General features: G+C 38.4%; 1 protein-coding gene across 4 annotated transcripts; it reads right to left on the reverse strand.

Annotated features, from left to right (window-relative positions):
* Positions 1-1,308: 1,308 nt before the first annotated feature.
* Positions 1,309-24,895, reverse strand: plpp5 (phospholipid phosphatase 5). Of its 4 annotated transcripts, none has more exons than XM_039769231.1 (9): positions 24,820-24,881; positions 12,814-12,903; positions 11,565-11,682; positions 10,992-11,100; positions 9,530-9,620; positions 9,385-9,448; positions 7,542-7,666; positions 6,887-7,057; positions 1,309-3,384 (listed from the first exon to the last, which is right to left on the reverse strand). In XM_039769231.1, exons 3-9 carry the CDS (start codon positions 11,642-11,644, stop codon positions 3,221-3,223), a joined length of 804 nt encoding a protein of 267 aa, XP_039625165.1. In that variant the 5' UTR covers positions 11,645-11,682; positions 12,814-12,903; positions 24,820-24,881; the 3' UTR covers positions 1,309-3,220. The 4 variants fall into 4 exon arrangements, with proteins under 4 accessions (XP_039625165.1, XP_039625167.1, XP_039625168.1 ...); XM_039769233.1 differs by lacking the exon at positions 24,820-24,881 and adding an exon at positions 21,440-21,529; XM_039769234.1 differs by lacking the exon at positions 24,820-24,881 and adding an exon at positions 16,041-17,174.
* Between the last annotated feature and the right edge of the window lie 1,444 nt (positions 24,896-26,339).

A 26,339-nucleotide genomic window follows, 5' to 3' on the forward strand; every position in this document is an offset into this window, starting at 1 on the left:
ACATAAAACATCATTTAAAATCATACAGGATTAGGATTTCATTAACAGATTCTAATCAAGCTGATTCAAGGCAAACTTGAAAAACCAACTTTCTGATCTAATTTTATTGTCTTAATGAGCTGCTGTTAACGTCTTTAATCTGGTTGTGTATAAGTGGGATGTATACGTCTTTTGAGGGTCTGATGTCCCATTAAGGACTGACTCCTGTATCGTGCTCAGTACTGTTGGCACAGGAAACAGCCTGTAATGTCAGCTTTCTGACAAGTATTTGCCAAGGTAGCTATGCTCCAGCACCATTTTTAAAATGAAAGATTGTGTCCTGGCTGTGTCATTCAAAACCTTAACATCTGTGCTTATTGGCAAGTTCCTGTCATTTTTCCAATGAAAGTCTGATGACTTGTATTCATTCCCTTTAGGTATATCAGCATCTGACAGCCACACTGGCAACATCAGACCGAACCTTAAATACAGTAAAGTACAGCATAGCTAAAGGAAACTATCGCGTTAAATGATTAGCAACAACTCCCTTGAGTAAGAATATAATGCTGTTTCAGTATTATACAACGTTATAGAAAGCAAGCTTCAAAACATGTTTACATCTTTTATTAAAAGCTCAAAATAAAGGAATGTCATCTTATGAATGTCTTATTTATTGTAAACAAAGTGAAATCAGTAATTTCACAAACATAAACATAATTACAAACATCTGAAGGTAATACAAGTCATTAGAAAAATGGTGTACTCAAGTCAGATAGCCAATCTGTGCCAGACGATTATCCAGAGCCATTAATGCCACATACATGTATAAGACACATTGAGGATGCAGTGATATGTGTCTTTTATTTAAGGATAAATTCCTAAACATTGTATAGTCAAGCAGAAATAAATGTTCATGGTATTTCTTCAAAAACCATTTGTATTTCAGCGCAAAGCATCAACATAAGATATTCTAGACTAGAATGAGAAAAGCAAATGGCGGCGTGATACAGCTAGTGACAAGGACACGGATTTATTCAAGGCTGTACGCAAGTCAGCGTCAGGATTTGTAAGAGGCACACATGTATTAGCCTGAAACAGGACTGCAATCAGAAAGTAAAAGGGACGAGACAGTTGTGAATGTTTGTTAATTCATTATTTCTGAGGACAGGTTTGTGGTTTGCAGAATCTTCCCTCACATAAAAGTTCAATCACATTTGCAGAAGCTCCTTTTTTGGAAAAGTCCATGACACCCAAACACTCACAATATGCTCAGATTTATGGCAAGCACAAATCCTCGCTGTATACACTCAAGAGGCTCTTTTGTTTTTCTTTTTTTGATCCAAAGCTTGTCTTTCAGTAATGAAATATTTGCTCTGGAACATTTATCAGACTGCAAGGATTTGATGCTGGGCCTCACCAAAAGAGCGAGCACAACACTGGAAGGACTTTTAGGGCTTTTTGCTTCAAGATGCAAGGTTTCAAATGATATCCGCTGTCTCACCTACTGTTTTTTCAGCCAGAATACATGTCCCTGCTATTAATATTCCAAATAACTTTCCAGAGGCTCTTTCTTTTGGATGAAATGAAGATCCCACTACTTTCCTTTCTACATGACCTAATCAGCAGGAGCGTGTACTTTACTTTTCTAAGACATTTGTCAAAATCCTTTACTTTGCTACATAACAAACAGAACCCTGCTTTATAGCAGTATTGTACCGACAAAGTACTTCCTATTTTCAATAAAAAAGACCAAACTAAGCACTGGGAAGTAGGCCCCTCTTCCATACTAAAGATCATTAAAAATACAACCACCTGGATACATTTTAGGGAGAAAAAAAATACACAATGAAGGACGACGTAAAAAATATGTTTTCAGTGTAAAAAAAGTAAACAAGTCATACTGCATTAGATATCTGAAAGCAGGACTAGTGGCTGAGTACCAATTTTTAAAATAGGACAGTCACAAATTTCACATTTAATATCTTTTCCACTTGATGTTCTAAATACACATTTTACATAATTAAACAGGCACTCGACACACCACAAGAAGTAAGCATGGCTGGCTTTGACTGAACCTCAGAGGGCGGACGTCAAACACGATCAGGGGGCTGCTTAGTGCAATCCTGGTGAATTAGCAATGCCACTCTTAGACGAGAGGCCACTAGTGTAAATAGTTCAGTACTTGAGGAGTAAAACTAAAGGCAGGGCTTGCCATATTTGTGTTCGTCATTGATATTATCCTGAAACCTTACAAATGAACAGCTTTCACTATGTAAATATCCAACAAATTTGGCCCAAAAGGAATGTCTAAATCAAAACCAACCACACGCAATGCTTGAAGGAAAAAAAATGGGTTAGGTACCCAAATGTACACCACTGTACCTTATTTAAGCTGATGGAATGCAAGTTTTACTCTAAATCTGGCAGAATATGACTTTGATCCTTTTAAAACTTTAAATTGTTGGAATGTTAGCTTTTATGTCAGAAATTAATAGTGCCAGCGTTATAAGTCAGATAGAATGTGAATTATCATTACATCAAAGCAAACATCTGTTTCTTCACTTCCCTTCATGAGTTGAGAACAAAATATCTCTTATCTCCATGAAACTAATGTGCCTCTTCTTTTGTTTCAGCACTGAACAAAACCTTCCCTGGTTTATAAGCTATACATACACTTCTCCTGTCTCATCTGTACAGTAAATGCATTACTTGTTACCAGTAAGGGTGGTGTGGAATGGCCAGCTTGGCCAACATTTACTTACTTTGTTTAAGTAAACACCACCACAAATATACAAAGAACTCATGCTCTCAGCATTCATGTTTTTGACCTTCTTCTAAATTTTGAGTTGACATAACCCTCCACAAATACAGAATCAATAGTCATCACTCTTACCTGCGTTACTTCTGCTAAGGGCTTACATGAATTTCAGAAATGTGATCTCAATTTACAAATCTAAATTTCAAATATTCCAGCATAAAGAAAAGATCAGGTGTACTCCAAGCTTGGCCGAACACTTTCCTGAAGAAGAAGTGTTGCTCTTCTATAGCACGGTTATCTGTCTGAAAACAGCCCAGTTCTTTTTATGTATGTTCCCTCCTAGACTCTGTAGTAGCTTATCTATGCTGGCAGCTTTGAAGATGACCCTGCATTAAGAATACTAGTTTGTTGCACAGCAACTGTTAGATACTTGAGATGTACAAATTAAAAAAAAAAAAAAAAAATCTGTGTCCTCCTTGTCCCCTATATGGGAAGAATAAAGTTGGCAAGTTTTCGTTCTTGTGCTGATGGTACGGTGCCTTTACATTTTAGAGGCCGGTGACTTTCATTGTCAGTCAGTGGTGGGAAATGCTGTCTGTAACACAAGTATGAAAATATGAGTCCAATAACTGATCCGATGAATACATCTGTAAAAGACAAAAAGAAAAAAACGGTGTAAATTTTGACCTTAAAAGGGATAACCAACCAAGAACATCTGTAAATGTGAAAAAAAAAAAAAAATTATATATACATATTATATACATATATACACACATATACATACACACACACACACACACACACACACACATATATACATATATACACACACACACACACACACACTATATATTACACATATACAGTGGGTACGGAAAGTATTCAGACCCCCTTTAATTTTTCACTCTTTGTTATATTGCAGCCATTTGCTAAAATCATTTAAATTAATTTTTTTCCTCATTAATGTACACACAGCACCCCATATTGACAGACAAAAAAAGAATTTTTGAAATTGTTGCAGATTTATTAAAAAAGAAAAACTGAAATATCACATGGTCCTAAGTATTCAGACCCTTTGCTGTGACACTCATATATTTAACTCAGGTGCTTTCCATTTCTTCTGATCATCCTTGAGATCACCTTCATTTGAGTCCAGCTGTGTTTGATTATACTGATTGGACTTGATTAGGAAAGCCACACACCTGTCTATATAAGACCTTACAGCTCACAATGCATGTCAGAGCAAATGAGAATCATGAGGTCAAAGGAACTGCCTGAAGAGCTCAGAGACAGAATTGTGGCAAGGCACAGATCTGGCCAAGGTTACAAAAAAATTTCTGCTGCACTTAAGGTTCCCAAGAGCACAGTGGCCTCCATAATCCTTAAATGGAAGACATTTGGGATGACCAGAACCCTTCCTAGAGCTGGCCGTCCGGCCAAGCTGAGCTACCGGGGGAGAAGAGCCTTGGTGAGAGAGGTAAAGAAGAACCCAAAGATCACTTTGGCTGAGCTCCAGAGATGCAGTCAGGAGATGGGAGAAAGTTGTAGAAAGTCAACCATCACTGCAGCCCTCCACCAGTCAGGGCTTTATGGCAGAGTGGCCTGTCGGAAGCCTCTCCTCAGTGCAAGACACATGACAGCCCACATGGAGTTTGCTAAAAGACACCTGAAGGACTCTGAGATGGTGAGAAATAAGATTCTCTGGTCTGATGAAACCAAGATAGAACTTTTGGCCTTAATTCTAAGCGGTATGTGTGGAGACAACCAGGCACTGCTCATCACTTGTCCAATACAGTCCCCACAGTGAAGCATGGCGGTGGCAGCATCATGCTGTGGGGGTGTTTTTCAGCTGCAGGGACAGGACGACTGGTTGCAATCGAGGGAAAGATGAATGTGGCCAAGTACAGGGATATCCTGGACAAAAACCTTCTCCAGAGTGCTAAGGACCTCAGACTGGGCCGAAGGTTTACCTTCCAACAAGACAATGACCCTAAGCACACAGCTAAAATAACGAAGGAGTGGCTTCACAACAACTCTGTGACTGTTCTTGAATGGCCCAGCCAGAGCCTTTGAGCATCTCTGGAGAGACCCAAAAAATGGCTGTCCACCAACGTTTACCATCCAACCTGACAGAACTGGAAGGAGGCATGGCAGAGGATCCCCAAATCCAGGTGTGAAAAACTTGTTGCATCTTTCCCAAGAAGACTCATGGCTGTATTAGCTCAAAAGGGTGCTTCTACTAAATACTGAGCAAAGGGTCTGAATACTTAGGACCATGTGATATTTCAGTTTTTCTTTTTTAATAAATCTGCAACAATTTCAAAAATTCTTTTTTTGTCTGTCAATATGGGGTGCTGTGTGTACATTAATGAGGAAAAAAATAATTTAAATGATTTTAGCAAATGGCTGCAATATAACAAAGAGTGAAAAATTGAAGGGGGTCTGAATACTTTCCGTACCCACTGTACACAGTAGAGTCTCACTTATCCAACATAAACGGGCCGGCAGAACGTTGAATAAGTGAAAATGTTGGATAATGAGAGGTGTTAAGAAAAAGCCTATTAAACGTCAAACTATGTTATAATTCTACAAATTACGAACCTAATAATCATGTTTTACAACAAAACAGAATAAATTAACTGAAAAAATTTACTTAGTTACAGAATTGTCTGAAGTTAAATACAGTATGTACTGTACTTAAAAAGTTCAGTCCTGTGATGATTTAAAAGACATTTTTGATCGTAGTCTGCTTTCCTGACGAGTGCCGTTTCTTCACTGGAAAGTCTCGCCATCTTTGCAGCATCATGTCGATTCCTGTAGCTTCTTCTTGTTGCTCAATGTAATTAATTGCAGTTTCTAGAGCCTTAACTCCGTCACTCATATAGTCAACATCCGTACGAGCATATACTGTTTACTACAGCATTGTGACTGCGCATGTTTTTGCTGTGATGTGCAAGACCCCGTCTTGCACCCGAAAACTCAAAGCCGAGTCTCAGTACTTTTAACACCACCAGCTATGTTAAGCTTGAAACAGCAACAGCGCGGTTATTTATTTTAGCAGGATCTGCCATTCTTCTATACACAGACACAGCAGTCAGGCAGAGTCGGGGGGGAAAGTAACACTGTGCCCTGCGCATTTATAATGTTCCTTGTATCACCCATCGCTGGCAGGCGCTTAAAGCATGTCCGCGCTCTTTTCGGATTGGCCTTTATGGCGAACTGCTACAGCGCTGGGAGACTGCGATTGCTTTGGGACGCTCTTCCGCGTGTCGCCCAGTTGGATAGAATCCCACAAGAGTTTAGAAACTCACTCACAACAGCCATGATTCTTTTCTCTTCAAAGGTAAAGTGCAGGTTAATTTGCTTTATGTATTTTTACTTTATATTTTGTAATAAACATTTTTATATGAATAGTTTTTTGTGGTGCGACGTTGGATAAGCGAGACTCTACTGTGTGTAATGTTATATATATATATATATATATATATATATATATATATATATATATATATATACACACACACACAGTATATGTGTGTGTGTATATATATATATATATATATATATATATATATAGATATATAGAGAGAGAGAGAGAGAGAGAGAGAGAGAGAGAGAGAGAGAGCTGAATCAAATAAGGAGAACTACCCATGTCTCCCTGTATTACCACACTTCCTAAATAAAAGGAGCTTCCTCCTTCGATTCTCCAGCATGTTTATAATAATATGTAAGATCAAAGGGTTGGTGGACGGTCAACAGATCAGTCACCGTGAATTGTGCCATATGTACAGTAATGCATATATTTCACCTGAGAGCCTGAGGACAGTTTAATAAATGACAGAGCATGAGGTGCTTCAAAACTACCGTTTACTTCTAGTACCAAAATGAACAAATACTAGTTACCATACCATTTTAAAAATGTGTTTTGGTACTCTTAAAATCAGTAGACAGCACAACCCTAATTCACAAAATACTGTTCTTTTATTTTTCGGGAAGGTAATGCACACATTCCACACTATCTGCCAAGCCCTGGTAATTGTATAAGTTCATTTGCTTTAATTTCAAATATGCTACTTCTAAAGCAGTACAACTACCAGAGATTTAACACTCCCTTTCTTATGAAATAAGACCTAGCTTAGAACATCTTACCTTGCCAGTGATGTTTGTAATCACAAGTCCTTGACAGTGCAATCATAACTGCAAAAAGCAGTGGCATCAAAAAGGCACACAGTCTCCACGATTTTCCACGGCCTGCTGGCGCAAAACAATGCAGTTTTCCTGCTATATAGAAGGCAGTGAATCCCAGGCCTGCGAAAGCAACTAGACTCAATGACAAACAAAAAGAAAAAATTATTTTAATTATTGCCTTGTTGTCAGATAAGACCAAAACATCACCTCAGCAAAATGCCACGCAGCTGTTTAGTAATCACTGTCTGAATCTTAAATCCAAACTGAGGAAACGCCCCATTCTCATCCCCGACTGGTAACAATATGCAACCATCCAATCATTTTATGAACCTCATTATTCTAATTCAGAGGGCAGGACTGCATACTTATATTATCTGTAAATTTGTTGTTTTCCCCAAATGTATCAGATTGCAACTTATTAATCTGCATTGTTAATGGCTGTCTACTATACATTTAATAACATGTGACATCATATTTGGCTTGCTATTTCCTTTCTTATTTGATGGTCTACACATTCCTGACCTTTTGAATTAGGTGTATTGAGATCAGCAACACAGATAGACTTTTGATCTTAATTTGCAGGGTAAATGTAAACCCGAAAAATTATACTTCTTACAAGAGGAATGTCCGCTAGGAAAACTCTTTCTCCCCTCAAGCACAGTGTCTGAATTCCCATTGCACCGCAAGTCAGAGTTAATCTGTCCATCTGGAAAACAGCGGTTCAGAAAGTCAGGCCGGGGTCTGCAAAGAGCAACAAGGAAAGTATCCACAGTGTTAGTGTCAAAAAGCCTAAGAAATGATATTTATTCTAAATGAAATGTCTTAAAAAATATTGCCAAAGATAAAATTATATAAAGGAAGCAAACAACTTTTTATTTGTGCAACTTCTACTCAATTGCTTCTGTGTATTAATACATGTATTTCCAAAACCTTTCAGTTTTAATATTTGCCCATTTCTTTATTGCCTTTACTGTACAGTAAACTTCACTGTAGAGGATAACTAAATTAGCTCTCTTACTTGTTATTTCAGTAAGTATACATTGTCTTGTTTAAACACTTAAAGAGAGATCATTTCTAGTTTAGCATTTTTAACAATGTGGAATGTAAAACAAACAACGTCCTTAAAGACGTGGACAAAATGTAAAAACTTTATGCAGATAATTACAGACTTGAACCCAGGATTCTGAAGCTGTACAACTGGAAGAACTGATCACTGCACTGCTCATGACTAAAACATACAACTTTGTGGTAAAATTTAGTAGATATTATTCTAAAAAAAAAACAAAAAACCATCCTCAAAATCAACTAACTCAAGTCAAGTTTGTGAAGATCTCGAGCCTATTCTTGCAGAATCAAGCATAAGGCAGGGCCAAACCCTGAACAGGATCCCAATTCATTTCAGAACAAAGTTTGGCACTGAACTACATGAGCAACACGCCAACTTATATTCTTAACTTACCAAACGTGTTTAGAATGTGGGAGGAAATTAAAGCACTGAGAAAACGCTTATGTGGATAAAGAGGGCAAATACAAGCGCTGACCGAGGAAGGAATCACATCTTGGCGCTAACCAACACATGATAGCATACACCCCTCCATTTACTAAATCTGTCTAATCTAGCTATAGTATCCACATTACCACAAATACAGTAATGAAGCTGTCTGATGAACAGTCATTAGTTCAGTTATGACAAGCACACAAATGACAAATCAAAGTGGTGGAGAGGGAAGAAACAGCTTTAAGAAAGTAGACCAGGTAACTTATCTTTCATCACCTGATTGGGACCTTCAACCGTAATATTAAATAGGTTAAATTTCACTAAATAAAAAAACCGCGGCCGTGTTACACAGTTGACAAACCGAGTAATCGAGTGATTTTAGATGTTTATGTTACATTAAGAAATGTTTGAAAGTGTTTTAAAAAACAAAAATCTAGCCTTCATATTAATTACTCCATTAAGGCAGCATTTGGGTTTCTTTCCAGATTCAATACCAAGGTCTTTAAGCTTATACAGCGAGTTAGCCAACATCTTTCTTGACATAACCCTTACGCAAAGCAAGTTGAAATTAACTTGCAATAAAAAACAGGGACTGCCTGACTGATTTATTTATATCTGTGCTAGTGATTACACCTAAGAAGACTGATGTCTTTTGCAAACAATGGATTTGGGGAATATTGTGTTTTTAGACAGTGGGTCAAATCTTACTGCTTTACATTTATTGCACTGCACATAAAATCTAAGAAAAAAACGGAACCAATTTTTTTTCTCTCTATATACTGCATAACTACTGCAATAAACTTCATCCTACAAAAAATGTTCTGCTATACTGGTTTATTTAGTACTTTTAAATAAAGAAAGCTATATAAATTAAATATTTCAAATGGCATATTGAAATAAAATGAACCAAAATAACCACTAAGGATGATCACAAGTCTTTTTAAAAAATGATGAGTCTCACCTTCCAACAATTAACTTCACAGTGTTAGTAAACACGCCATTTAGTACCAGACCCAAAGTAGCAGCTACAGGTGGAGAAAAGGTAAAATCATAAGTGTTTCTGCAATGTCAGAAAAATATACAAAGATACATATTTGTATTCTTACCAAGGCATGCTTCTTTTGTGTCTTCTTGCTCAACTTTATTTGTAAATTTGCCCAGCAAAATGACAGACAGAGGTACAAAAAAGGCAATGCCCTATGGATGACAATAACCATATTAAACACAGGAATATATACATTTCTGGATGACTGAAGTAAAGTAATTACACATAAACTCACGTAACAGTTTAATTCATTCATCTTGATCATTAAAATCAAGTTCTTTCATTGGAAACATCCGAAATCTTTTCCCCAATAGTCAGTTACAACATTAAAACCACTGACAAGTGAAATGAATAAAATTTGCTACAATGGCATCTGTCAAGGGGTAGGATATGTTAGGCAGCAAGTGAGCAGTCAGTTCTTGAAGTTGATGGGCTAGAAACAGGAATAAGGATCTGAGCGACTTTGATTAGGGCCAAATTGTGAAGGCTGCCAAATGGGTTAGAGTATCTGCAAAGCCGTGGTTAGTGCCTACCAAAAGTGGTCCAGAGAAGGACAACAAGTAAAGCAAGTTACGGGCGCCCAAGGCTTAGTGATGTGCATGGGGAATGAAAGCTAGCCCGTCTGCTTAGATCCCACAGAAGAGCTAACATAATGCTGGCCATGGAGAGGTTTCAGAACACATGTGCATCACAGCTTGCTGTGTATATGGCTGCACAGCTGCAGGCTGGTCAGAGTGGCCATGCATGTGACTATCAAATCTGGACCATGGAAAAATGGAAGAAGGTGGCCTGGTTCTCTGTTTGATCATATGGCTGTCCAGGTGCATAAGCATCATTTACCTTGGAAGAAATGGCAACAGGATGCACTTTTGGAAGAAGGCAAGCTAGCAGTGGCAGTGTGATGCTGGAAAACCTTGGGTCTCAGCATTCATGTAGACATTACTTTGAATCATACCACCTACCTAAAGATGGTTGGACACCACAAACATTCATTGGCAACAGTATTCCCTAATGGCAGTGTCTTCTTTCAGCAGGATAATGTACCCTGCCATATTGTAAAAACTGTTCAGGAATGGTGTGAGGAACATGACATAGAGTTCAAGGTGTTGACTTGGCCTCTAAATTCTCCAGATCTCAATCAATCGACCATGCGTGGAATGTGCTGGAAAAACAAGTCCAATCCATGAAGGATTCATCTCACAATTTAAGATCTGCTGCTAACATCTTGGTGTAAGATACAACATTATGACACCAGAGGTCTTGTGGAGTCCATGCCTCGAACGGTCAGAGCAGTTTTGGCAGCACAATGGAGACCTACACAATATTAGGGAGGTGGTTTTCATGTTGTGGCTGATCGATGTATACTGTACATCTGTAGATTCTTTTAAAGTTAAAAGTCCCAGATAATCACTGAGTCAACAATGATAGTTTAAATGAAATCCCCTTTGGCACTTAAAATAGAGGTTTGAAAAAATAACGAGAAAAGTCTGTGTGAAAAGTGCTTGTTATATTAAAATACATACAAACATTAGATTTGTGGGAACATGGTCCTCTTCCACATATGGAAATCTATAAAGCCACAACTCCTCTGGCTGAATTTCTCTTATAAACGGAGGGAGGTGTTCTGTTAACCTGCAGCATTAAGAAAAAAATGTACATTTGAGTGGTCATTTAGCTATGTGACACCACTCACCTAGTACACCTGATGTCTGTCTGTCACATGCATTCTAAACCTCAATACTGAATATTTAATTCATTACATTTTTTTCTGCATGTACTTTATTCTTATCTGATTTGATGATTTTAATCATTTTAGTACCTTCTGCATATTTTGGAATGTAAAAGCAACATTTAAGCTTCTACAGTATCTTCATCTATAAACAGTGTCTGAGTAAAAATGAACTGGAGTGATGTCCAGGCATACATAGTTACTTCTAATTAATTAAAAGCCAAGCTACTGTAGATTTGTTATATATGAAGTTAGTGTCGGAGAGTGTCAGAATGTTAATAACAAATTTGGCAGCTGGGAAATTATTTCAGTTTGAAATTAGGACAAATAAAAATGTCATAAAAGTAGCACACTGGTAGATACTTACATAAACACTCCAAACAAAACAAGTCGCACTACAGCTTCAGAGGCAAAATAGGAGTCCAAGGTTTTCTTCATTGTAAACATCTAGCTGGTCCTTGATGGGTTAATTTCCTGTTGACTTCCTGGAGGAAAATAAAGGAGAACACCAAACACAAATGTGTATTAAACATTTCCTAAAAATATGGTACACTAACAGACAAAGCATTAAGTCAAGGTTGACCATTAAGCATGTTAGATATCAAAATGTCTTCTAAGCTAAGGTTTTAATTAAAAATGTAGACATCAAAAGTAGTTATACAACATGTGTGCCCTGCGGTGGGCTGGCACCCTGCCCAAGATTTGTTCCTGCCTTGCGCCCTGTGTTGGCTGGGATTGGCTCCAGCAGACCCCTGTGACCCTGTGTTAGAATATAACAGGCTGGACAATGACTGACTGACAACATGTGGCCCCTGAATCAACAAATCTACCAAGATGTTCAATTTATTTTTAATTATTTTGATTAATTTGTTGTTTATTGTTAATTATCTTGTTGCTTTGAAATGCATTCTGTCCAATGTTATCAAGTGTCTTTTAGTGCTGAGATTTGTGAAAGAATTTTGTCAAAAGAATATTGACAAAGTGAAAAGAAAACTGCAGTGAGTTTAAAAAGCATAACAAAAGCATTAGCTTGCTAAATTAAAATAGTGGATTGAAAATACAAACTAAACCTATCAGCAATATGAAAATTGACCTTTGGATCAAATCTGATATTATGTTATGCCTTTTTTTGCAGATATCAGGATGAATACCATATGTTGCTTATTCAGCATGAAAAGCTCATTTAATTTGTGCAGTTTTCGTTTCAAGTAAAACAAAACAAAAATAGGAATAATATTCAATGTAATTCATTTAACTGTACTAAATTCAGTTAAAAAAAGTCACTTATTGTTCTAATTGTTAATTAAATCAACATCATAACTGACCAGCAGTGGACCTTGGTGCAATACAGAAATCCTCCATAGATGAAGTGCCGAGAATCAAAACATTAGCAAAGAAAATAGTAATTATCAAATAGAAAACACATTTTTAATAAAGATAAGGAAGAATACTAGTTACTATTAAATATTAGTTTGTAGGGTTAGGTAATTTACATGAATCATTTTAGTAGAGTGGAAAAAAATTTGTTTCAGAACAATAATGAACAGATGACAACATGCACACTGCTGAACGACTTTGTTAGACATCAAGCTGCAGTCTGCATTCAGCCTTCTCACCACATGTGTTTTCCTCCTTTGCAGCTCCTCCTGTGATGTCAGCCTGAAAATGGTTCGCAAGGAAACCATACCTCTTTCATGTTTAGCACACTACATGGGAACATAGAGAGAGACAGAGAGAGCAACTCTAATCACAAGTCTGCTCAAGTTGAACATGCTGTGAACATCTCTGCATTACAATACTAAGAAATCATTTGTTCTTTCTGCATATAATTGCAATAGATTAGACAGTGAATTAAGAACTTCACTGTACTTTGTACGTACACGTAACAATAATCATGAACATGGTCTTGAAATATAACTCATGTTTGTGTGAAAACCTTCATCATATTTTTTCTGATGAAACAGACAGAGGGAATGCTCATTTACTGCACATTCTTCATCTTATTCCGATGAACCTAAATCCCATCCTGACATCCTTCTGAGTATACACCCTTCACTTTTGCTCACTCTGTGCTACTAATTTAACACATACGTCTTTAGGATCTGAGAGAAATAGCAATACAAACAAAGAGAAAACATTCAAACCTCACATAATGAGTCACCCCACGTAGAATCACATCATCCTAACAGTTATAAAGGAACACAACAAACCATGGGACTTGAAAGACATTTATTTTAAGACTGATGCATCCTTGTATTGGTTTGAATTTTTTTTTGATAAATTGAATAATTTTGACAGCTAAAGAAATGGTGAGACAAGTAAAGTACATGTATTTTGTCATCTAAATATTTGTATATTATTAAATCCATCTATCAATTTTCATACATGTAGCTCTTAGGTCAGAATAGCTGGGAAGCTTAAAACGATCTCAGCCTGGACCAGCATGGGGTTGAAACCTGCATGAAAATGTCAGTCCACTGCTGTGGAGACAAGACCACACATGTGCACTAACAGTGGGCAGTTCAGAAATGCTAAAGTTATCCCTTATGGCTGAAAACCTAAATGAAAACAAGCAGATCATGGTAACACCATTTCTAGTAGACATTGAAATCTAAGTGCTACAAGGTGCCAACTATTCCAAATGTGCCAAAACAAAGTGCCAGACATCTCAAATAATGGAACATGACGATGTATGCATATAAACTTAATAAAAAGTAATATAAAAAATTTTAATAAACAATATTAAATAAATATATAAAAAGAACAAATTGTCATATTTCTAAAGGAAATAAAGCCCAGTAGGCTAAACTAACTATACAAAACACATTTTCTTCCATGTCTTAAAGACATCGCTGCTAGGCTAGCTAATGGCTCTAAATTGCTTCTAGTTCTGCCATTTTAGGCACCTGCTCCCTGCAAACATGATCTGGAAAAGGAGGATATATTGTATTTATGCAGTTTAACAAAGAAATACAAAAGCTTATATCAAGGCCCACGAAAATGAAAATGATTACCTGCCATATTTAGTATAAGTGCATCATACATACTAGGACTATGCCATTTAAAACATCTTGTACTTGATAGTGCATAAAACAATTGGGTCATGCTATAATAAGACAATATCAGAAAAACAGCACATAAAAACGTATTCCTATCAATACTGCACAGTGAGAACTGATCTTGAAGTACTTTATTCAAATAAGAGTATGTTGACAGGCGAGCACATTCTCAAAGGGTACATTTTAAATAAAGCCTTCAAACAGGATTAAGAAGGGAGAAAAAAAAAGGGTAACATATGAAGAAAAGTAAAGGAGCTTCAGCCTAAGTTAACAGGAACTCCACTGTGACATAAATAAAAAAGGACAAAAGGAAATTTGAACCCTGCTAATTTATTAATTTTCCAAACCCACTTATTGCTCTACTAGCTGTGCTACCCGACAAAGGCGGGCTGAAATCTAACTAATCAATACAGACCTCGGAGGAAATGTTTTCAGTGCACCAAACAATGCATGTGTCTCTGCTATATGCCATTTGCTTTGGGATTCGTAAAAGGAGTGTTAACGTTTGTGATGGGCCATCTATCAGAATGACAAATACAATGCATCCTGTTACTAAAAATGTTTGTGATGTGCCATGTCTTGAAATGACAGAGATACAGAAACTGGACGGACACACGGACACTTTATTCTATTATTAAGATGGTTAGGGTCATCGTGCACCACAGACTGCCTGAACTTGGTCATACAGGGTCACTGTGAAGTCAGCAGAAACCCTAGCACCTTGTTTAACTCCTTGTGTATTAAGGGGGTTTTGACATAATTGTGCTGGACATCCGTGGCAGAGCGACGGGCACTGAGCAGGGTCCTGTCAATCATGGAGAATCCACTGCATCCACTGAACAGTGTCATCTCCAGGCAAAGGAGTAGCTTCAGCGACAGACTTCTGTCATTGTCCTGCTCCACTAACAGACTGAGGAGATCGTTCATCCCCCACACTATGCGACTCTTCAATTCCACCCGGGGGGGTAAACGTTAACACTATATAAGATTATAGACTGTTATACCTGCCTCGCACTCTCCACCTTGCATTTTTTTATTACTCTTTAATATTTTTTTTTTTTTAATCAGTATGCTGCTGCTGAAGTATGTGAATTTCCCCTTGGGGATTAATAAAGTATCTATCTATCTAAATTACATACCCCAAAAAATAAACGTCTGCTATGCCGTTCAAATTTGGGTGCGAAATTAGATTTCCATCTTTCATTTGATACACGTCCATCACCTTTGCAAAATTGTATTCGTTCATCTCTGAAACAAAGCCAAACTCCATCCCTGCCTCTCCCTTTGTGATGCTGAAAAGGTGGTTCATGCCTTTGTCTCCTCCAGGCTGGACTATCGTAATGCACTCCTCATCAGGATATCCAGCAACAGCCGTCAGAAGCTCGCAAAAAAATTCAAAATAGTGCTGCAAGGATCCTGATGAGTGTGCGGAAATATGAACATATTTCACCAATCCTTTGGTCACTTCTTTGGCTCCCTATTCACCTCCGTATTGAGTACAAACTCTGCTTGCTTGCTCATCAGTGTATTCATGGAAATGCTCCATAATATCTTAAGGAACTCCTTATATTATAATCCACTACAAGAAACCTCTGTTTTGCAAATTCAGATTTTCAGAAAAAAATATATACACACTATACATGTCACTATAAAGCGACAATTAAGCAATTTGTAACTATGTATATATAATTATTTATTCATCCCAACCTTTACTTTCAAAATTATTTTTCATTGTCAGTCCTTGAAACATTTTCTGTTTACCACTAGAATCTGAAGAAGCTTACATTAAGTGCACTTGATTGTAGTTTTTGTGCTGCAATTCACATAAGTTCTCCTGCGTTCTGTTGCAGTTGCTCCGCAAACTTTTTTGTTGTTTCTTTTTTCTTGTATTTCATGTGTGGATTAAACTAAACACATACATACATTTTCATACCAGCTTCTTCCAGTGCTAGGTTACAGTGGTGGGGGAAAATGCCTTTGCTAGCAGCCCTGGACAGGAACCCCAGAGCTAGTCTCTCTCTCACACACACACACACACACTACACATACACCTAAACCAGTGTTTCTCGGCCACTTCTGGGCCACAGGTGACTGTCACCGCATCACGAGCACATGAGACCTGTTCACAGTATAGTCCGTGCCCCCATCACAGATTCTAATCTCCATCACTTTATCCATGTGCTCACTTGAACCACTGCAAAGCCTGCTCTTGATTTTACTTCCCATTTGTAACTGCACTATTTTCTGTCTTAGGGGTACAAAAGCAAGAGTGATTAGAAATGGGGAAAAAAATACTCCACAGCGCTATCTATCCTTATCCCTTTAGTGACGTGGAGGGCTAATTATACCATGAACAACAGCCTTACTAACTTCATGTGCTCACAATACAATGACACAAGCAGCACAATACAGTGACATTTGATCAAAGCTCACATGAAACTGCAAGATGCGGTGTGATTCACTGTCATTCAATTAAAGGGCAGTTCCCCATGAAAGTTTTTGCAGTGTGATTCACTGACATGAAATCAGGGTGGGGTCCCCACATAAACCACAAGGAGAAGTGTGGCGCAGCACTATTCAAATACATTAGGACAATGGTCTAACCGAAGGTTTGCATGGCCAGTGACATTTGATCAAAGGGCTCCTCATGTGAAACTTCAAGTGGGTATGCAAAGAAGCTGAAACAGGAATGCACTATTCATAAAATTAACATAGAGAGAACATACAGCTAAAACTGTAGAAGTGCATGTTATGACGTTTCAAAGTTACGCTAAATGGTGCTTACAAATCAAGCTTAGCATCGAGTCCCTCAGCAAATACGCTGCTCTAAATGGAGTCAAAACTGTGACCCAGAGTCTTCACATCCCATGTCACTAGCATTCTGTAACTTTTCTAGGACTTCCTCAACCATAGGTTTTCTTTTTTTTTTTTTGAAGATGACATTTTCGTAGTGCATATTTCAAGCCTAATTGCAAATCGAATCCGCAAGCAGTCTCACTCCAGCTTGTGCATAACATAAAAATGAGCAGTTGCATAGGCAATATACTTCAAATCTTTAATGCGCGGCTGTAACATGTAGCACAGAAATCATCACAGACAACTTATACATCACTGAAAAGGTGTGAAACTCAGAAATCCAATGGTAATGAGCCTTTCACTGTATGTGACTCGAGGAAGGTGGGATTTGTGATAAAAGCAAATTCACTCACCTGTGACACACTGCTTGGGGTATATGTGTGTCAATTACATAAACTTACGATTTATTTAAAAGATGTCACACCCTTGGGTATGTAAAAATACCTTTATTGCTTCTGATTGACTTGTGGGTTTATTGTAACATACACAAACAACTCTGAAATACGGTGGTGTCCTGCTGGCAGGACAGCTGGTACATAAGTGGCTACACCCCATGGAAAACAGCAATATGCAAACTTAGGACTCCAGAGTTAAAAGACAGCATTACTAACCACTGCATCAGTGTGCCTCTTTCATGATACCCTCGGTTTCTTTCATTAATGAAAACATGTCACTGCTACAAAGTGACTAAAAGTTAACTCCATCTAAACATCATTGCAATTTTCTGGAACAGAGAACAGTAAAGATACCAAACCAAATGGATGAAAGATGGCTTTGAAGCTACCAAGAACTATCTTGTTTAAATGGCACTTAAGAATAGTCAGACCCTGTCACTTCTGTAAACTATACTGTGCTATATTTTAAATAAATTTGCCATTTTTGCCCATTCACTTACACTCAACTCATACCGACAAAGTGAAAGTTTTCAGAAAGGTTTACAAATGTATTAAAAATTACAAATGGAAATATCTTATTCATAGAGGCATTGAGACCATTTGCTTCAATTATCCTTGAGATGTGTCAAGAACCTTACTGGAGTCCACCTGTGGCAATCTGAATTGATAAAAAGGCACATGTATGTGTATGTAAGGTCTCACAATTCACACTGCATACAAGGCCAAAAAACAAGCCATGAAATCCAAGAAACTCTGTAGACCACTGTGGTAAAATTGTGGTGAGGCATAGATCAGGGCAAGGGAATAACATCATTTCTAAAGCTTTTGAGTGTTCACAGGACTGTGAGCACACTGGCCTCAATAATTGTGAAATGCAAGAAATTTGGAATCACCAAGGGCCTCAAGTATAAATGTTGTGTATGAACGTTTCCACGCTCAAATCGCGATATATAAAAAATAAACTTGACGGAAATTTTCATGGTAGCTCCAACCCTGGCGTACACAAGTTCTCCGCTTAGTTTTGCAAACTGGCGGCACCCAGCATCAAAGCAGTGCTTTTGTTCCAGTGTGGTTTCCCTTTCTTTTTTAGATCAACATCCCTGACGCGGCTTTATCATATACACTGAAGCTAACTGCATATTGTTTATTAGTTTAAGGTATCTGATTGTAATTAGCCTGTAACAATATAATGGTCTAGGGAATAGCCAAAGTATTCTAAATACCATAGCTGCTTTAGCGTTGCAACTCTCACTGCACCACTCGGAGATTTATATCACTGCATCGGAGTGTGGAATCACAGCTCTACAGCAGCTGATTGGAAAGAGAATTATCGGTATGCAGCATCAAGCACACGCTGCCTCAGCCATGCTGCCTATTGGAACTGCTCTCACACGGCAAACGCTTCAGAGCCTTTCCTGTACAGACCTCGCGGTTCAGAAACAGTTTCATCCCAAGAACTATAAGCGCAATCAATCAGTCCATCAAGTGCTACTTGTAGAACGCTTTGTGCTTATAAGTAGAATTACCTCACTGTAAACTTGCGATACAGTTATAATATTGCACAACCTGAGGCACTTTATAAAGCACGTATTTACATATGATGACAATATCATTTTTAAGATGAAATGCAGCAAAATATCTTATACAGATGAAACTTTAACTTCATTTAAATAATCTATATTGTTAATAATTAAACATGTGAGGACACAGTGTTGTTGCGCTAGAAAGAAGCTGGCACTCTCCGTTCACTGATTGTTCCTGCCTCACGCTGTATTCTTGCTAGGACTGGCGCGACACTGGAAGAATAATTAAACATGTACAGATGGCTTAACGTCTATTAAAGAGCTGATTGTGTGGCGATTGGTTACCTGAAGAAAGAAAAGTAAGGACAGGAAATGGGGGTTAGTACATTTGAAAGAGACAGTACTGCTGCAATAAATTATTTAATCGAAGGTTGTGCACGGCACAGCAAGCATCTTGCGTGACACATGAACAATCACTGCGCCACCATGTTCCCATGTTTAATAACATGCTTTAATTCCTATCACCATGAAAATGATATCAAGTATACATCCTAGTATTTTAATTATTCAGAGAGCAGTAATATCATGAATGTAATGGACGCTGTGTCTTGTCGGAGGAAGAGAAAGCCGGTTTAAGAAGCACATAGCGATTCACACACAGAAGATCAAATACAAAACAAAGCATTTAATGTGCTACTTTAGTTACGATGGGATTTGAGAAACTGGCAAATTAAACGATTTTAAGATGAAGTTTATGATGTTCTACTTTAATGACAAAATAAACTAAGTGATTAAAGTTGACATTTCATGCTTTGTTTCCCAGTGTGTGCCTATTTTTTTTTCCCTCTGTACCCTAATGTTTTCATATGACACTCAGACGGTGGGCTACAACTCGCCTTTTCACGGCGACTTTGATATGTGACTTCTTTTTTATTTTGGCACTGTGCAACTTTGTGAACTTGAACTTTCGAGTTTCTCCGACATGCTATGTCACTCGATCAACTTCCTTTTGTTGTTTATACCACTGTTTAAATTAACAAATAGTATGTTTTTCCTTTGCTTCCACTTGGTATTTGCTGAAATTCTTCTATTTTCCCACTGGGCTTTTGCCATTGGCTTTTCACAGAATGCTGAGTTTAAGGGCTATTTATATTGATTTGCATATTCAAAGAGGCGTAATTCTGGGAGGAGTTGGGGTGGGGCAGCAGGCACGTGCAGGTGTGTTACTTTTCGCGCTGACCGGGATTTATGGAGCAGAAGAACGTGGAAGTTGGTGAACACACAGATTTATGCATCTGGATTTTTTTTATGCATACGCACATTTCTGCTTTTGTCCGTACGCCATGTTATAGTGTGAATTCTAAGCACGACAATATGCATGAGGCCTCAGGACTCTTCTTAGAGTAGACCATTTGACCAAACTAAGTAACTGAGCAAGAAGTACAATACCTTTATCACAGAGATGACCAAGAACCCAGTCCATCAAACAGGCATTTATTGTCGAGAGGCTTGAGTAAAAGGTAGTTTAAAGATCTCTGAGAGCATGAGGAACAAGATTCTCTGGTCTGCTGAGACAATTCAGGTTGGGACTCAGACTACGAATGCAATGAATTATATACTGTGTGTGTGTGTGTGTGTATATGTATATATATATATATATATATATATATATATATATATGCATGCAGTAACTGATTATTCCATGCAGGGGAAACAACAAGTGGACACTGAGAGCAAGCCAATTAAAAGGGTCAGAAAACATGGAAACAGCGCCACAATTTCACCGGCCCCCACAGGCGTATTTGTTTGACTCTTAATAAGAAATGCCACTGTAAATACATCAAGTGTTCACTTCCTTAGATGCAGCTGCCCTTCCCACATAACTGGTTGCTCAAATGAAAACAGCCTCAACTTTTCATACATTATTATTTAAACCAGTGGTTCTCAAGTTCAGTCCCTGGGACTGCCTGTGAATGCAAGTTTTTGCCCCAACCTAAGTCTTCTCTTAATTGCACTCATGGCTTAGAATAGCAAGGCATTAGTTTCCAGTTTCTATGTGTTTTGCATCTATCAAGAAATTGAAAACTGGCTATGCTATATTTTACTGAATAAAGCATGATTTTTTTCTGTTAGATAGGTAAGAACAAACTCTTTTTCCTTTTAAATACAGTTTTAGCTTTTTATGTTTTGGTTATTTAGACAATCTAATACATAAATTATACAATTTATACAAACCTTTGGCCCAGTCTCAACATACATTTTCATACATATCCCAATCTGTTAGGATGAGACACTAGGCTGCTTTGAAACCCCAAATTTTGCCTCTGGGGCTTCCTATTTACTATATAAGTTGCATTTTAGGAAATACCATTTACAGAAAACAGAACGATCTTCCTTAAAATTACTTACCCAGGCAATGCCAGGTGCTGCTGCTGCTAGTTACAGTGGATATAAAAACTCTACAAATCCCTGGAAAAATCACAGATTTTGTGTAATAAAAAAATGAAACTACTGTATGATAAATCCTACAAAACTTATTCAACCTTTTTTGTAAAATTGCTATTTATACAAAGAAAGTGAAAACAAATCACAAACTGTTTAGTGAGAAAAAGAAAAAAAAAAATCACCCAAAAACCTGGCTCCATTTGTGTGGACACCCTTTAATAATCAAAGATCTGGCTGCGTTCAGAATCAACCAATCACAGTAAGTCTCATGTCAAATAGCTGTGAGTATACACCTGACATCAATTAAAGTTGCTCTGACTGAGCTCAGATAAAGTTTGGATGTTCCTGTGTGGTTGCGAGACATGGACTCTATCCAGTGACCTGTGATGAAGGCTGGACTCCTTTGGTACTGTGTCTCTTCAGAGAATCCTTGGGTACCATTGGTTTGACTTTGTGTCGAATGAGCGGTTGCTCATGGAGTCCCAAATGAGGCACATTACCTGCATTGTGAGGGAGCGTCAGTTACGGCACTACGGCTAAGTGGCGCTTTTCTCCCCGAGGGTGATCCGGCTCGTAAGATCCTCATTGTTGGGGACCCGAGTGGCTGGACCAGACCAAGGGGTCACCCACGTAACACCTGGCTGCGGCAGATAAAGGGTCATTTCTGAATGAGTGGGTCTGCCTGGGGGGTTGCCAACCGGGGTCCTGAGCCGTTTCGTCGTGTGGTGGGTGCGGCAACACACTGTACCAGTGCATGCTCCCCAAATTGACTTGTTCCTGTAAGATTATTCTGATAACATCTTGGTTGCAACCTACACAAAAAGCTGGTCTACTAAGAGCTTTTAAAACATGAATGGGATCTCATCATTGAAAGGTATCAATCAGGACAGGGGTACAAAAAAGTATCCAAAGCATTTAACATCCCATGGAGCACGGTGAAGACAGCCATCAACAAAAGGAGAAAATATGGCTCAACAATGACTCTACCAAGATGAGGACATCCCTCCAAGATTGATGAGAAAACAAGAAGATTTGTCAGGGACGCCACCAAGAGGCTTAGAGTAATATTAAGGGGGCTGAAGGATTTCCCGGCAAGTACTGGTTGATCCCTACATGTGACAACAATCGCCTGTATTCTTCATATGTCTGGACTGTGTGGGGTAGGGTAGCAAGATGAAAGAAAACCTTTTCTCAAAGAAAAACATCCAAGTCCAGCTAAGCTTTACAAAAAGTTATATACCCAGTCTCTCACAAAAATGTGGAAAAATGTATTATGGTCTGATGAGACCAAGGTTGAGCTATTTAGCCATAATTTCAAAAGGTTTGTTTGGTACAAAAATAACAAAGATCATCAAAAGAACGCCATACCCACAGTGAAGCAGGGTGGAGGCAGCATCACGCTTTGGGGCGGATTTTCTGCAGCTGGAACTGGGGCTTTGGTCAAGGAGGATGGAATCATAAATTACTCCAAGTATCAGTCGATTGTAGCACAAAACTTTCAAGCATTTGCTAGGAAGCTGAAGAAGAACTTTGCCTTTCAGCATGACAATAACGCAAAGCATACATCAAAATCAACAAAGCACTGGCTTCATCCCAGCCAGAGCCCAGACCTTAATAGAAACTAAAAATCCATGGGGTAACCTGAAGAGAGCCGTGCGCAGAAGATGCCCTCATAATCTGACAGATCTGGAGATTTTGTTTGCAAGGAGGAAAGGTGCTTCATCTAAGTATAAGTTTAGGGGGTGTGCACACTAATGAAACCACGTTTATGTAGGATTTCGAAACAGTTTCAGATTTGTTTTCTCCTTCTTTGTATAGATTGCAAATCTGCAATAAAGGTGGAATAAGTTTTGATATTATAGGGTGGTCCAGATCTAATTATGCAATTTCATTATGCTACAACTTAAGTTTATTACATAGAAAATCACCCAAAAAATCCCGGACCATCGAGAAGTGTGCGAACTGACGACATGAAGAATCGTCCCCGCATAAATCAAAGTCAGCCAGATGATCTGGATCTGCATAATTAGATCTGGACCACCCTGTACTTCTCAGTTTCATTTTTTTTTATCACACACATTTTGGCAGGGGTGTGCAGACTTCTTATACCCACTGTATTTAGTTAAATAAAACACACCCAAGTGGGCAACACTGAAGTACTTCCTCCTTTCAGAGTCATTTGCACTGGTGTCTGTTCTGTTTATCATTAAATTGTATTCATAAACAACTGAAAAAGCAAACTCCACAGAATAACTCAGAGTAAATAAAAATAAAACAATCTAAGCATTTGAAGAGGCAGAAAAAATGCAAATCCGTCTCCCTTTACTCCAAGTGTAAATCTGACATTACTGCACTTTTTTTAAATACAAAATAAAATGGAAAATGTGATAGGCTAATTAAACAATAAGACCACCGAGGTAAAAAATGAGTGACAGATAAAGATATCGATCGAAATATAAACCTGTAGCCAAAGACTGCGCCCAAAACTGAGCTTTGAGAACCATTGACTCAAACCAACAAAAGGAGCATTCCAGCGTACAACTGAGATTAACAACTGCCAGGCTTTTAATGGAATCCTGTACGGTCGTGGCCGTCAGATTACTCTGTCGGGTACTGCAACCATTCTGGAGTTTTCACACACATTACAGACGTATCACCATCCAAAACCTGCCACTCGAAAAATCTATAGTTAGATGAAGGAAACCCACAGACCCGAACCGAGAAATAGCCGGGCTGCAGTCAATCAGCCAGCAACCGACTGTAAGACCGACGCCGAGCACATCTAGCATGGAATAAGGCGGCATTGCCGGAGTGCCACAGGAGCGAGGCAAGTCTCTTAAAGTAGCAACGAATAATTACTTTAGAGTGTGGCGTTTAATTGTGATTTACTATTGTCTGACAGAGGTTTCATGTAGGAAATATTTAAAGACAAGCACCTTGTGCATATATCCGTGACACAGCCCATCCTGAAATGAATCAACGTGCATAGTGCATGCCGATGGTAAACTCGGGAAAACCAAAGAAAGCAGCACTCTACCTGCGATTCAGAATGACAAGTATTCAAGGTAAGGTAGGGAGTGCGAACAGTTTGCAAGTTAGGAAGGCGACATTTATGTAAACGAAAACTGAATACAGAAATGACAGGACAAAGAGTAGAAAATGAAGGCTCGTCGGCATTTAGCGGCCGGAACGAGAGGCAGAATAGGCGCGCAGCGAGGTTTTATCACGTATAAACAGCGCCGATAACTAGCAACTCGGAGTTTACGTAAACGCTTTCTACTTCAGACACCTTCGCCCTTTCTCTCTTTACATCGACCGGCGTGAGCACTAATATCACCTCTTACCTCTCACACCAGCGACACACGACGTGGCACTTCCGGAGGTAGACCGTGGGGACGGCGGAAAGACGACGTTATAACAGATCGGTGCCCCCTGCGGGCCGGAGGCCGAGCAACAACAGGCCAATGAGAGAGAATGTCGCTGACCCACAGTTACAGACCCGGAAGTGACGTCTCTGTCATTTCAGGACTGACTTCGTAAACTTACTTTTGGAAGGTTTCGGCAGGTCTCGGCAAAGCCCGGAAAGTAAAGTCGGGTCAAGGACCCGTTCAGAAATTAAGCGATAAAAACGAGAAGAAAAAAAGTACATCAGACCAAATAATACGCATCATTGTGAAGTTCAGAAGGTTTCTGCCATCACGTCGTGTCATACATCAAACTAAACAATACGGATCGTTTCTGTGAAATATTAATATTAACATTTACGTTGTGTTCGGGTCTGTGGGTACTATTTAACATGTCGGCAAAACTAAAATCATCGAGATCTGTGTTAATTGAAAATAGTTTTTCGTTTACATTCATGAAACGAAATATACAATTGCAATGTTTGCACCACGTTAATAAAAGTGATTACGTTTTTTAAAATGTACTAGGCATGTGTGCAATATTGTACTAAACCAATTTAGAATAAACATTTAAGCCAATCTGGTATTTTTAAACATGTATGTGAAGAAAACGGCAATACATATTTTACACTGAATTATGTTATATATTAATTGCATTATATAGAACTGCTGTAGTTTTTGTCACTTATTATTATAAATGATGGGCCATCAAAAAAAAAAAAAGGAACACAGTTTATTTATATAGCACCCTGCCCAGAATTCAGAAAGAACAACAGGACCGATATAATATTGGCTACAAATAATATCTTCACTAAATAAAGATAAATACAGGATATACAAAACAGTCAAATACTGTAGAATAAAAGTCAATAATTCAGACTAAAATACAACATAAAAATCTTGAACAAATAGCATAAATTGTGATAAAAATGCAAACCTGAGTACCTGGACAGATAAAGGTGGTCAACTGAAAGAAGGGGCCGAATGTCAGGTCTGTTTAATGTCTTCCTTAACAAATGAGTTAAAAACAAATGAAGTGAGTGAGCTGATGTCATTAATTTTGGGAGGTCAGTCCACAGTCAGGGCGCTATATAGAGCTGAAGGCCCTGCTGTCACCCACAGAGTGCAGGTTAGTGACGGGCACCGAATGAGAGGAGCGCAGTGGGCAGGTCAAGAACAGAATTTGATATTCAGTCCTGTACGACACAGGGAGACGTGAAGGTGCAGCAGGATGGCTGGGATGTGCTCGCTGTTGCCAGTCTGTGTCAGGAGTCTTGCAGTTGAGTTCTGAATCAGCTGGAGCTGTGATATCTCTATATATAATCTTCATTTGGATCTTGATCTTTGTTTGTCCGCGAATTAATTAGAAGAAGAAGCACTAGATGGCAGTAGAGAGACAGCTAAAACATAGGCATTGCATTAAGAATCTCCTCCAGGCTTATACTACTGATGACTGTAAT

This window comes from Polypterus senegalus, chromosome 11, assembly GCF_016835505.1.
Source record: "Polypterus senegalus isolate Bchr_013 chromosome 11, ASM1683550v1, whole genome shotgun sequence".
Classification (NCBI taxonomy): Eukaryota; Metazoa; Chordata; class Cladistia; order Polypteriformes; family Polypteridae; genus Polypterus; species Polypterus senegalus.